Source organism: Ovis canadensis, chromosome 2 (assembly GCF_042477335.2).
Source record: "Ovis canadensis isolate MfBH-ARS-UI-01 breed Bighorn chromosome 2, ARS-UI_OviCan_v2, whole genome shotgun sequence".
In the NCBI taxonomy this organism is placed as follows: Eukaryota; Metazoa; Chordata; class Mammalia; order Artiodactyla; family Bovidae; genus Ovis; species Ovis canadensis.
The window spans coordinates 51447923-51458603 of NC_091246.1; the positions used below are offsets into that span (position 1 = coordinate 51447923).

At 45.3% G+C, this 10681-nt stretch overlaps 1 protein-coding gene across 2 annotated transcripts; it reads left to right on the forward strand.

Moving 5' to 3' along the window:
* Positions 1–5233: 5233 nt before the first annotated feature.
* Positions 5234–10681, forward strand: EXOSC3 (exosome component 3). Of its 2 annotated transcripts, XM_069576137.1 has the most exons (4): positions 5234–6132; positions 7134–7283; positions 9007–9158; positions 10228–10681. In XM_069576137.1, the coding sequence occupies exons 1-4, from the start codon at positions 5809–5811 to the stop codon at positions 10427–10429; spliced, it is 828 nt and encodes a 275-aa protein (XP_069432238.1). In that variant the 5' UTR covers positions 5234–5808; the 3' UTR covers positions 10430–10681. The 2 variants fall into 2 exon arrangements, with proteins under 2 accessions (XP_069432238.1, XP_069432239.1); XM_069576138.1 differs by lacking the exon at positions 7134–7283.

Sequence of the window (10681 nt, forward strand, 5' to 3'; positions counted from 1 at the left end):
TCCACTGTGCTCTCTGGCATATTCCTGCAGTACCACAGCTTCTCCAGCATCAGCTCCTGTTTTGTTTGGTGGGTGGAATCACCCAGCAGTCAGCAGTTTCCCCTATCATGCTATTAGGCAGTTTTATAACAGATGCTTCCAAGAGACACCTCCCCAGGAATAGCTTTCCCTCGCATCCTAGAAATGCCAGCAAGTTCTGAAGAGTTGGTTTCCAGCAAGTTCCACTGGCACAGATTTCTTTCTTTCTTTATTGGCTGTGGTGGGTCTTCATTGCTGCATGTGAGCTTTCTCTAGTTGTGGAGGAGAGTTTCGGCTTCCCGTTGTGGAGCATGGGCTCCGCATGGTATGTTGGCTTTGTAGTTGCAGCTCATGGGGCTCTAGAGCACTGGCTCAGCAGTTGTGATGCATGGGCTTAGTTGCTCCGCAGCATGTGGGACCTTCCAGGACCAGGGATTTAACTAGGTGTCCCTTGCATTGCAAGGCAGATTCTTAATCACTGGACCACCAGGGAAGTCTGGCACAGATTTCTAATGACTTCCTGCCACTTAACAAGCCATAACAATGTCCCCTAAAACAAGGTCTCAATCAGGCCAGGCCAGTGAAGAGAGATTTTTGCTTAGGTGAGCTAAGTGCTAGGAGTAATGGCTGTTCCTTATATCTGCTATTCTTAAACCCTTTAACGCTCTCTTTCATTTTCACAAGCCATAATCATTTGTGATTAAAAACGTTTATACCAAACAGATTCTCACTTGTGTAGTGATAATTGTGAGCATTTCATTTAAATTCTTTACCTGAATAAAAATATTAACACTTCCATGGATTCTTTTCCTATTAATTTTTGTATATAAATTAGCATGCAGTTCATTTATCATTTTTAGAAACCTGTGAACTAAAAAAATTTAAAGATTCATTCAAATTCTACTTCTTTATGGACATCTATTCTGACTCCCACCTTCCTCCCACATAGAGGTTATCATTTCATCTTTTGTACTCTCGGGGCTGACACCCAAATCAGGTTGTTATAGTCAGTTACACTTGGTATTTCCATGTGGTGACAGTCATCTTCCCCAGGGTAGGGACCATGATTCAGCTGGCTTCCGGGGTCATTGCGCAGCTCAATTCCTGGTCCAGAGCACAAGCTCAACTAGTCTTGACTGAAAGTGACAAAAACGCCCAACTTCACCAGTCAACAAAGAAAAGCAACCATGAGATAGCACTTTTCCAGCTTCTCAAGTAGCAAAGATTTCTAAACAGGAGGTTCTGGGAAAGAGTTCAGAAGGCCACGGTCTGGACCAACCTTTCCGAAGGGCAATTCGGTTATTTTCTCGAGGGCAACGCTAAGAAATGTGGCGGTATATCCCAAAGGCAGTCGAGGTTGGTACCACTCCTGCTGCACAGGATCCAGGCCCGCAAGTCCCCCAAACAAGTAGCCGGCCTAATTCACCCTGGTGGACACACCCGGAAGACCCCACGCACCAAATGGAAAGCTACTCTCTGAAATGCGCACCGTCTACCGCACGGCCTCCGCCTCCTCTTCATTCCCCAATGGCAGCGGCCACTTTCATACCCAGAAAAGGCTGCATGCGCCATTCTAAAAGCGAACTTCTCAACGAGTCCCCACAACACCCGCGTCCCCTTAGTCCGGGTCCGCGGCTTTGAGCCGGGGTCCGCGGCTTTGAGCCGGGCTCCGCACACTTGGTTGCGGTCTCGGCTTCCACCCTCTCACGCGGGTGGACCTAAGCACCCCTAGGCCTGCCCGCCGCGCCGGCCACGGTCACGGCCACGGCCACGTGCGCTTACTCATCGCCGGCTGCACGACGCCAAGACGGCAGAGCACCGACATTGCAGCACGTGACACACGGACCAGGATGCCTCTAGCGTGCTCCGCCCTCTGGACGTATCGCGCAGGGCACCGCCCTCCAGGTGCCTTCCACCCGCCCTTCAAGCCTGAACTTCCGGTCTCAGATGACTGTTCTTTTCCAGACCTGTGCTTGCCACTGTGGACTTGGCCATCTACCAGACCAACAATCACGTGCAGACACACCTGCCTGAAGTGCCCTTGGTAGACCTCCTCAGCCAGATTTAGGCCACGTTTCTGACAGAGGGGCTCCTCTATTGACGTGAGGGTGCATGAGAGACAATCCAGGGATCATTTCCTGACATCTCTGTCTGGCCGGGACCTGAGGTCATTGAGTACCATACTGCATGGCCTTGGGCCAGCTGCGATAGAGGTAGTCTTGGTCACTGAATACCTGCTCTATGCAGGCCCTCTGGAACTGGGTTGGAGTGGGGAGGAGAGAAAAACTTATCTACGCCATCCCTTCTGCAAAGGTAACCAAAGAAGAACAGCTCTCGCAATAATCTGTCGCAAAACCAAAGTTACATTTCATTTGGCCTCTGTTATTGTATTTGGGGCTTCCCTTGTGGCTCAGCCTTGGAGATGAACAGAGATCATTCTGTCATTTTTGAGATTGCATCCAAGTACTGCATTTTGGACTCTTTTGTTGACCATGATGGCTACTCCATTTCTTCTAAGGGATTCCTGCCTGCAGTAGTAGATATAATGGTCATCTGAGTTAAATTCACCCATTCCAGTCCATTTTAGTTCGCTGATTCCTAGAATGTCGATGTTCACTCTTGCCATCTCTTGTTTGACCACTTCCAATTTGCCTTGATTCATGGACCTGACATTCCAGGTTCCTATGCAATATTGCTCTTTACAGCATCGGATCTTGCTTCTATCACCAGTCACATCCACAGCTGGGTATTGTTTTTGCTTTGGCTCCATCCCTTCATTCTTTCTGGAGTTATTTCTCCACTGATCTCCAGTAGCATATTGGGCACCTACAGACCTGGGGAGTTCCTCTTTCAGTATCCTATCATTTTGCCTTTTCATACTGTTCATGGGGTTCTCAAGGCAAGAATACTGAAGTGGTTTGCCATTCCCTTCTCCAGTGGACCACATTCTGTCAGACCTCTCCACCATGACCCGCCCATCTTGGGTTGCCCCGCGGGCATGGCTTAGTTTCATTGGGTTAGACAAGGCTGTGGTCCTAGTGTGATTAGATTGACTAGATTTCTGTGAGTATGGTTTCAGTGTTTCTGCCCTCTGATGCCCTCTTGCACCACCTACCATCTTACTTGGGTTTCACTTACCTTGGGCATGGGGTATCTCTTCACGGCTGCTCCAGCAAAGCACAGCCGCTGCTCCTTACCTTGGATGAGGGGTATCTCCTCACCACCGCCCTTCCTGACTTTCAACAAGGGATGGCTCCTCTAGGCCCTCCTGCGCCTGTGCAGCCACTGCTCCTTGGATGTGGGGTAGTTCCTCTCGGCCACCGCCCCATCCTTGGACGCGGGGTAGCTCCTCTTGGCTCTTCCTGCGCCGTTGCAGCCTGGCACTTTAGGTCACTGCCCTGATTCAATATCACAGTAATCCAAGTCTATGCCCCAACCAGTAACGCTGAAGAAGCTGAAGTTGAACGGTTCTATGAAGACCTACAAGAACTTTTAGAACTTACACCTAAAAAAGATGTCCTTTTCATTATAGGAGACTGGAATGCAAAAGTAGGAAGTCAAGAAACACCTGGAGTAACAGGCAAATTTGGCCTTGGAATGCAGAATGAAGCAGAGCAAAGACTAATAGAGTTTTGCCAAGAAAATGCACTGCTCATAGCAAACACCCTCTTCCAACAACACAAGAGAAGACTCTTACACATGGACATCACCAGATGGTCAACACCGAAATCAGACTGATTATATTCTTTGCAGCCAAAGATGGAGAAGCTCTATACAGTCAACAAAAACAAGACCAGGAGCTGACTGTGGCTCAGATCATGAACTCCTTATTACCAAATTCAGACTCAAATTGAAGAAAGTAGGGAAAACCGCTAGACCATTCAGGTATGACCTAAATCAAATCCCTTATGATTATACAGTGGAAGTGAGAAATAGATTTAAGGGCCTAGATCTGATAGATGGAGTGCCTGATGAACTATGGAATGAGGTTCATGACATCGTACAGGAGACAGGGATCAAGACCATCCCCATGGAAAAGAAATGCAAAAAAACAAAATGGCTGTCTGAGGAGGCCTTACAAATAGCTGTGAAAAGAAGAGAAGCAAAAAGCAAAGGAGAAAAGGAAAGATATAATAATCTGAATGCAGAGTTCCAGAGAATAGCAAGAAGAGATAAGAAAGCCTTCTTCAGTGATCAATGCAAAGAAATAGAGGCAAACAACAGAATGGGAAAGACTAGAGATCTCTCCAAGAAAATTAGAGATACCAAGGGAACATTTCATGCAAAGATGGGCTCGATAAACGACAGAAATGGTATGGACCTAACAGAAGCAGAAGATATTAAGAAGAGGTGGCAAGAATATACAGAAGAACTGTACAAAAAAGATCTTCACGACCCAGATAATCATGATGATGTGATCACTCATCTAGAGCCAGACATCCTGGAATGTGAAGTCAAGTGGGCCTTAGAAAGCATCGCTACGAACAAAGCTAGTGGAGGAGATGGCATTCAATTGAGCTATTTCAAATCCTGAAAGATGATGCTGTGAAAGTGCTACACTCAATATGCCAGCAAATTTGGAAAACTCAGCAGTGGCCACAGGACTAGAAAAGGTCAGTGTTCATTCCAATCCCAAAGAAAGGCAATGCCAAAGAATGCTCCAACTACCACACAATTGCACTCATCTCACATGCTAGTAACGTAATGCTCAAAATTCTCCAAGCCAGGCTTTAGCAATATTTGAACCGTGAACTTCCTGATGTTCAAGCTAGTTTTAGAAAAGGCAGAGGAACCAGAGATCAAATTGCCAACATCTCCTGGATCATGGAAAAAGCAAGAGAGTTCCAGAAAAACATCTATTTCTGCTTTATTGACTATGCCAAAGCCTTTGACTGTGTGGATCACAATAAACTGTGGGAAATTCTGAAAGAGATGGGAATACCAGACCACCTGGTATTTCAAGTGAGAGCCTTGAAAGTCAGAAGGGGAGACCCAATGTGCTATTGATTTGCAATTCAGCTGCTCTTCACCTGGGCAACTAAAGCGTGCTCCAAAGAAAACAGCAGCAAAGATTTAACTGCAATTTCTGATTTTCCCAGGCCGTGGAGGGGAAGCTTAGTTATATGGAAATATGCAAGTGATATGTAAATATTTTCGGGGGAGGTGGGAAGGAAACGCAAACCAAAATGTCAACATTCATTTTCATTCATTCATTCACCAAGTATTATTTATTTCGTGCCAGGACCTGCGCTCGAAGAAAAAAAGTGAGAACTATCTGACAGCCTAGCATAAAGACAAACAGGGAGCAAAACTAATGCTTTTCATTTTCTTTCTATTCTTCTCTGGTCTTCCACAACGTGAATAGATAAAAGTTTCCTATGCAAAAGAAAATACTGAATACTCTTCCTGGTAAAAGATTAGCGGTCCCTCAGCACGTAGAGTCAGAAGACAGAGCCAACTCCCGAAGGCCTGCTCAGTTCCCAGGGTTTCCACGAAATGAAAGATGCTGGGGTCTCATACCCCACTGTGCATCTCAGACACCGGGGGAGGAGGCTCCGCGACTGACTCAAGCTAGCGTTTCTCCTGCGGACCTGCGAACAGACTGCTGGATGGGCGGCCAGCTAAAGACACGATCATAGCCATCTTGAGGGAACCCGCTAATCCAGAGCGATCGGACTTTGAAAACAGGTTCAAATCCCACAAGCCTGTGCTGCCGGAAACGGAAAGTCTTGGGCGAGCTGGCGATTGGACGCAGAGCCGGAAGCCGGAAACTGTATAGTGACGCCCGCGATGGCTGAAGCAGCGGGTGTTGCAGCGGAGTCCCTGGCTGGCTGCAGGGCGCGGGCAGCGCGGACGGTGCTAGATCAAGTGGTGCTGCCGGGCGAAGAGCTGCTGCTGCCAGATCAGGAGGACGGAGAAGGCTCAGGAGGTGCAGGGGAGCGACCGCTGCGCCTAAACGCCGCAGCGCGCTCCCGGGGACGCGTGGTGTGCGGCCCAGGCTTGCGGCGCTGCGGCGACCGACTGCTGGTCACCAAGTGCGGCCGGCTCCGTCACAAGGAACCCGGCAGTGGCAGCGGTGGTGGCGTTTACTGGGTGGACTCGCAGCAGAAGCGGGTAAGCTGGGACTCCGGAGGGGTTGTCCGGCTGGGAGAAGGCTGAGGATACTCTTCGGAAGCACGGAAGGGGCCCTGGAGCCTTCCTCTGATAAGGCTAGAGAAGAGCCGCTGGAGTCTTTGTGCTTACTTCTACAACTCCTTTAGAGGGACCGTGAACAACTGGAACGTGGCCCTAGATGGGCGACCAGGCGAGAAAAGACCCTGGGGAATATAAGGGCACATAAGAGGATGAAGACTGAGACGTGGTCATTGTCTTCAAAACCTTATAGGTCAGGGAGCAGCAGACTTGCCTTTCGGTGTTCCAAAGAATCAAGTTCAATGAGTGGATGTCACAGGGAGTTGTTTCTCTTAGAATAAATAAGAAATTTCACATAGGAAGAAACTAACAACAGAATGACCTTGCTTGGTTGTGAGGACCCTTGTATCACTGCTGCTGCTAAGTGGCTTCAGTCGTGTCCGACTCTGTGCGACCCCAAAGACGGCAGCCTACCAGGCTCCTCCGTCCCTGGGATTCTCCTAGCAAGAATACTGGAGTGGGTTGCCATTTCCTTCTCCAATGCATGAAAGTGAAAGTGAAGTCGCTCAGTCGTGTCCGACTTCTAGGGATCCCAGGGACTGCAGGCTACCAGGTTCCTCCGTCCATGAGATTTTCCAGGCAAGACTACTGGAGTGGGTTGCTATTGCCTTCTCCCCCTGTATCACTGGACTCTTGCAAACCAACTCTAGGGAGTTTCTGATAAGAATTCAGAAGAGATAAGATGATACACTTAAATGAACACTGTTAGAAGCTGGAAATCTGAGAGTTTATCATGTGATTGGTTTTCTTTTAAGGGAGAGTGACATATGATCAGGTTTGTTGTAAGGTTTGTATTGATTTGTAAACATGGATTTTATAATATTTTCTAAATATTTAAATGACAAACATAACAACCGCTGAGGACTTGTTGAAGATGTCTGAAAAATGATTGTCATGTATGGTGGTTCTCTCATTTTTTGTAGTATGTCCCGGTGAAAGGAGACCATGTGATTGGCATAGTGACAGCTAAGTCTGGAGACATATTCAAGGTTGATGTTGGAGGGAGTGAGCCAGCTTCCCTGTCTTACTTGGCATTTGAAGGTGCCACTAAAAGAAACAGACCTAATGTGCAGGTAACAATAGGACCTTTGGTTTCAAAAGTAGCAAATATCCATTTCCTAAACAGTCATATATCCAGAAGGCTACCGGAACTGTCTTATTTTCCTAGTGCTATTGGGTGATCTTGGAGCATCTTTGTAATCACTCCAGGCTTCAAGAGTTCTTTCAGATGCTCCACCTCTGGGACCAAAGCCACATACTTAGTTTACATTTGCTATGTTGGGGGATATTTTCATCTCTGCTGAAAGGTTATATCTGTTATTTGTTATATCCATATACACTGGACAAGAAGTAAGCCAGAGGCTTGGGGAGGAAGGAACAGTGGTGGAAATTGCCATACACTCATCCGTCTTTTCTGGATGTGGGTCCTGGGACTTGTATCTCACAGCTTCAGTTACATCACTGTTTCCCAACAGTCCCATTTTGCAGCTGACAGTAGTCGTCTTGCTACTTCAAGTTTCAACTTGGGCTTTTCAGGTAGCATGGCCACTCTTCCTGTCCATCCAAGCCAGAAATTTGGAGGTTTCTTTGCCTTTTCTCACTCATCCCTCATGTTGAGTCTCTCTGATTTGCCACATGTGCACCCCTTTATCTCCACTTTGCAAGTTCAGGCCTTGGCTGTCTCTTGATCGGACTTTAAGTCAGTGACCTCCTTAGTAACATCCTGCCTGTATACCTCTGCCCCTTCATCCAGGCTTTTAAGAGCTGACAGCCTCTCATACCCCTTTCTGCAAAAGAAAAAGTTCTTCAAAGCCTACATGTTACTATTTCCAGAGGTCTTCTCTCATCCATAATTATATCTCCATGTGGCCCTGCCTGAATTACACTGAACTATTTAAGAGCACCACTGAATTCATAATCTCTGCTCCTGTACCTTTGTTTATGCTGTTCCCTCTGTCTGGATTGCATTATCCTCTTCTCAACCTGTGGAACACATTCTGGTCTTTCAAGACCCAGGCTGAGCACCACTAACCCTCTGTAAAAACACCCCTAATTTTCAGTCATTTTTCTTACTGGATTCAGCTGTGAATGAAGTTTGTTTACATATATATCTCCACTGCCCTCTGAAAGTAAATGCTCTAAAAGGCAGAGAATGTTCTTTCTAGTTCCTGAGTCACCAGCAGTTGTTGGTACTTAATGAAACAAGTTTACTCTTCATTTCCATAGTTGGTGTCATTTTGAAGTTCAACTTTTGAGGCTTTTAAAGTAATTATTGTATGGAGAACAGTCAATGAATTACTAATATTCTGTTTTGCTTTGAATAATTTGCATGCCAGGGGTTGTTTCTTCTGTAATCCCCTAAAGCAGTGCTGTGCAATAAAACTTTGTGGTGATGCTAGTGTTTTATATGCACTGAGTATTATGGGAGCCACTAAGTCACACATGGCTATTGAGCATTTCAAATATGGCTAATGCAACTGAAAAATTGCATTTTAAGTACATCGTTTTAATTAAATGTAAGTTTAAACAACTACATGTGAGTAGTGGCTACTGTACTTGACAGTGTAACCCCAGTGGGTACCCTCTGGCTTTGCTGAGGCTCCCAGTCTGGGGATTTTCTGTGAAGGGAAGGGTGAGGGTACAGGCTTTAATTTGCCTTCTTTTAGGACGCAACTCCAGCGGGACTGTGAGAATCCTGGAGTGTAGTCCGTCATTTAGCCACAGAATTGCAGATGAGTGGCGTTGATGCCTATTGAAAACAGCCAATATACTGATGTTTTTTAATTATCATTGTAGGTCGGAGATCTCATCTATGGCCAATTTGTGGTTGCTAATAAAGATATGGAACCAGAGATGGTCTGTATTGACAGCTGTGGACGAGCCAATGGAATGGGTGTGATTGGACAGGATGGTCTGCTTTTTAAAGTCACTTTGGGCTTAATTAGAAAGTAAGTCTGATGCTTTCCAGCTTGCCTGTTGTCTTTTATATTATCCCTTCTTAGAAAGCTGACTAATCTTTGGCTGTAACAATGGCTGTATCTCCTCAAAGTTAAAAATCAGTATCCATTTTAGCACAGTTGTAAACTCTTGCATTTAGCCTCATCCTCTCTGTGAATACACAAAATTCAGACATATTTGTCATAGTTTCTGTATTGATATGGAATCTGGACTTCTCTGCTGGTACGTCAGTTGTTCCTTATATATACTCAGGCCAAATGTGAAAACTGGCCTTCCCCCTTCTAAGTTACTTGAATACAGATGCAATTTATTATTGTACAAAATCATCATATTTCTCTTATAATGGGAGCCAAATTAAGCTAGAGTGATGTGACCCTCAGACTTAGGCAGACATTCACAAAAGGCTCCTGCCTTACTGTCCTTTTAATAGTTCCCAGAGGCAGATTCTCTTTGTTAGGTTTAGATCTTTATCTACTCAAAGCTATGCCCTATTAAAGGGCTTTACTCCTAAAGCTGAGGTTCACAGCTATCTTGCATATCTCTCTTTGCTACTTATTTTGCAGATTTGCAGAATTAGTTCAAGACATTTAAAGAAGCATGTTATTAACCAAGCAACATTTTATAGTTTGAAAGAATCAACACTTTTCTCCAAGGATTGATTTAATACCAAAGAATAATTTACATGGTCAGGAAAACAAGGTTAAAGTGTTCTTTCAGCACCAGAGACAATAAAAAAGCTACAGTTCTAAAGTCTAGAATTAAGGTGCTCTGACAATGTGAAAGAACTTTATATATTTTTTGTAAAGTTGATGGCATAGGGAGTTTGGTTTCTTTGTAGAGGATAGCCCACCATTGTGACCTCTGGTAGACCTGTAAGTTATAAAGCTTCTTGGAAGAAAAAGGGGAGCAGATGTTTTCATGTGCCTTGTTGTGTTGCATTGATGTTGGTGGAGCTCTGAGTAACTGTGGAGAACTGCCCAGAAAAGGAGTCCCCTGAAGTAAAGTCAAGGCACACCCTGCCACATAATAAAATTTTGTTTTCTTTCCCTTCCTCACCAGGCTGTTAGCTCCAGACTGCGAAATCCTACAAGAAGTGGGAAAACTCTACCCCCTGGAGATAGTATTTGGAATGAATGGAAGAATATGGGTTAAGGCAAAAACCATTCAGCAGACTCTGATTTTGGCAAACATTTTAGAAGCTTGTGAACACATGACAGCAGATCAAAGAAAACAAATCTTCTCCAGACTGGCAGAGAGCTGAAGACCTATGTGGGCTTTTTTATGGCTCAGCTGAACCGAGAGACTGGGTTTCCTGGGAAAAAGGCTTCTCAGGTGAATTCCCCTGGTAATCTTCAGGAGACAAGATGTGAATGAACATATTGTCTATTACAGTCCTAAATAAAATGCTTTTATAAAAAAGTTACTGGTTGCCACCCAAATTCTTACAGGTGAGAAAAATCATGAAGCCATGATGTAGTTTTCTGTTTTTTACAATAAAGTTTACTCACAGTTA

What these genes read in the sequence shown, in the direction of transcription:
- EXOSC3 (XM_069576137.1), top strand. Translation starts at nt 5,809, where the DNA reads ATGGCTGAAGCAGCGGGTGTTGCAGCGGAGTCCCTGGCTGGCTGCAGG. An exon ending in TGGACTCGCAGCAGAAGCGG is followed by an intron (nt 6,133 to 7,133) that starts GTAAGCTGGGAC and finishes CATTTTTTGTAG; the next exon opens with TATGTCCCGGTGAAAGGAGA. An exon ending in GAAACAGACCTAATGTGCAG is followed by an intron (nt 7,284 to 9,006) that starts GTAACAATAGGA and finishes TTATCATTGTAG; the next exon opens with GTCGGAGATCTCATCTATGG.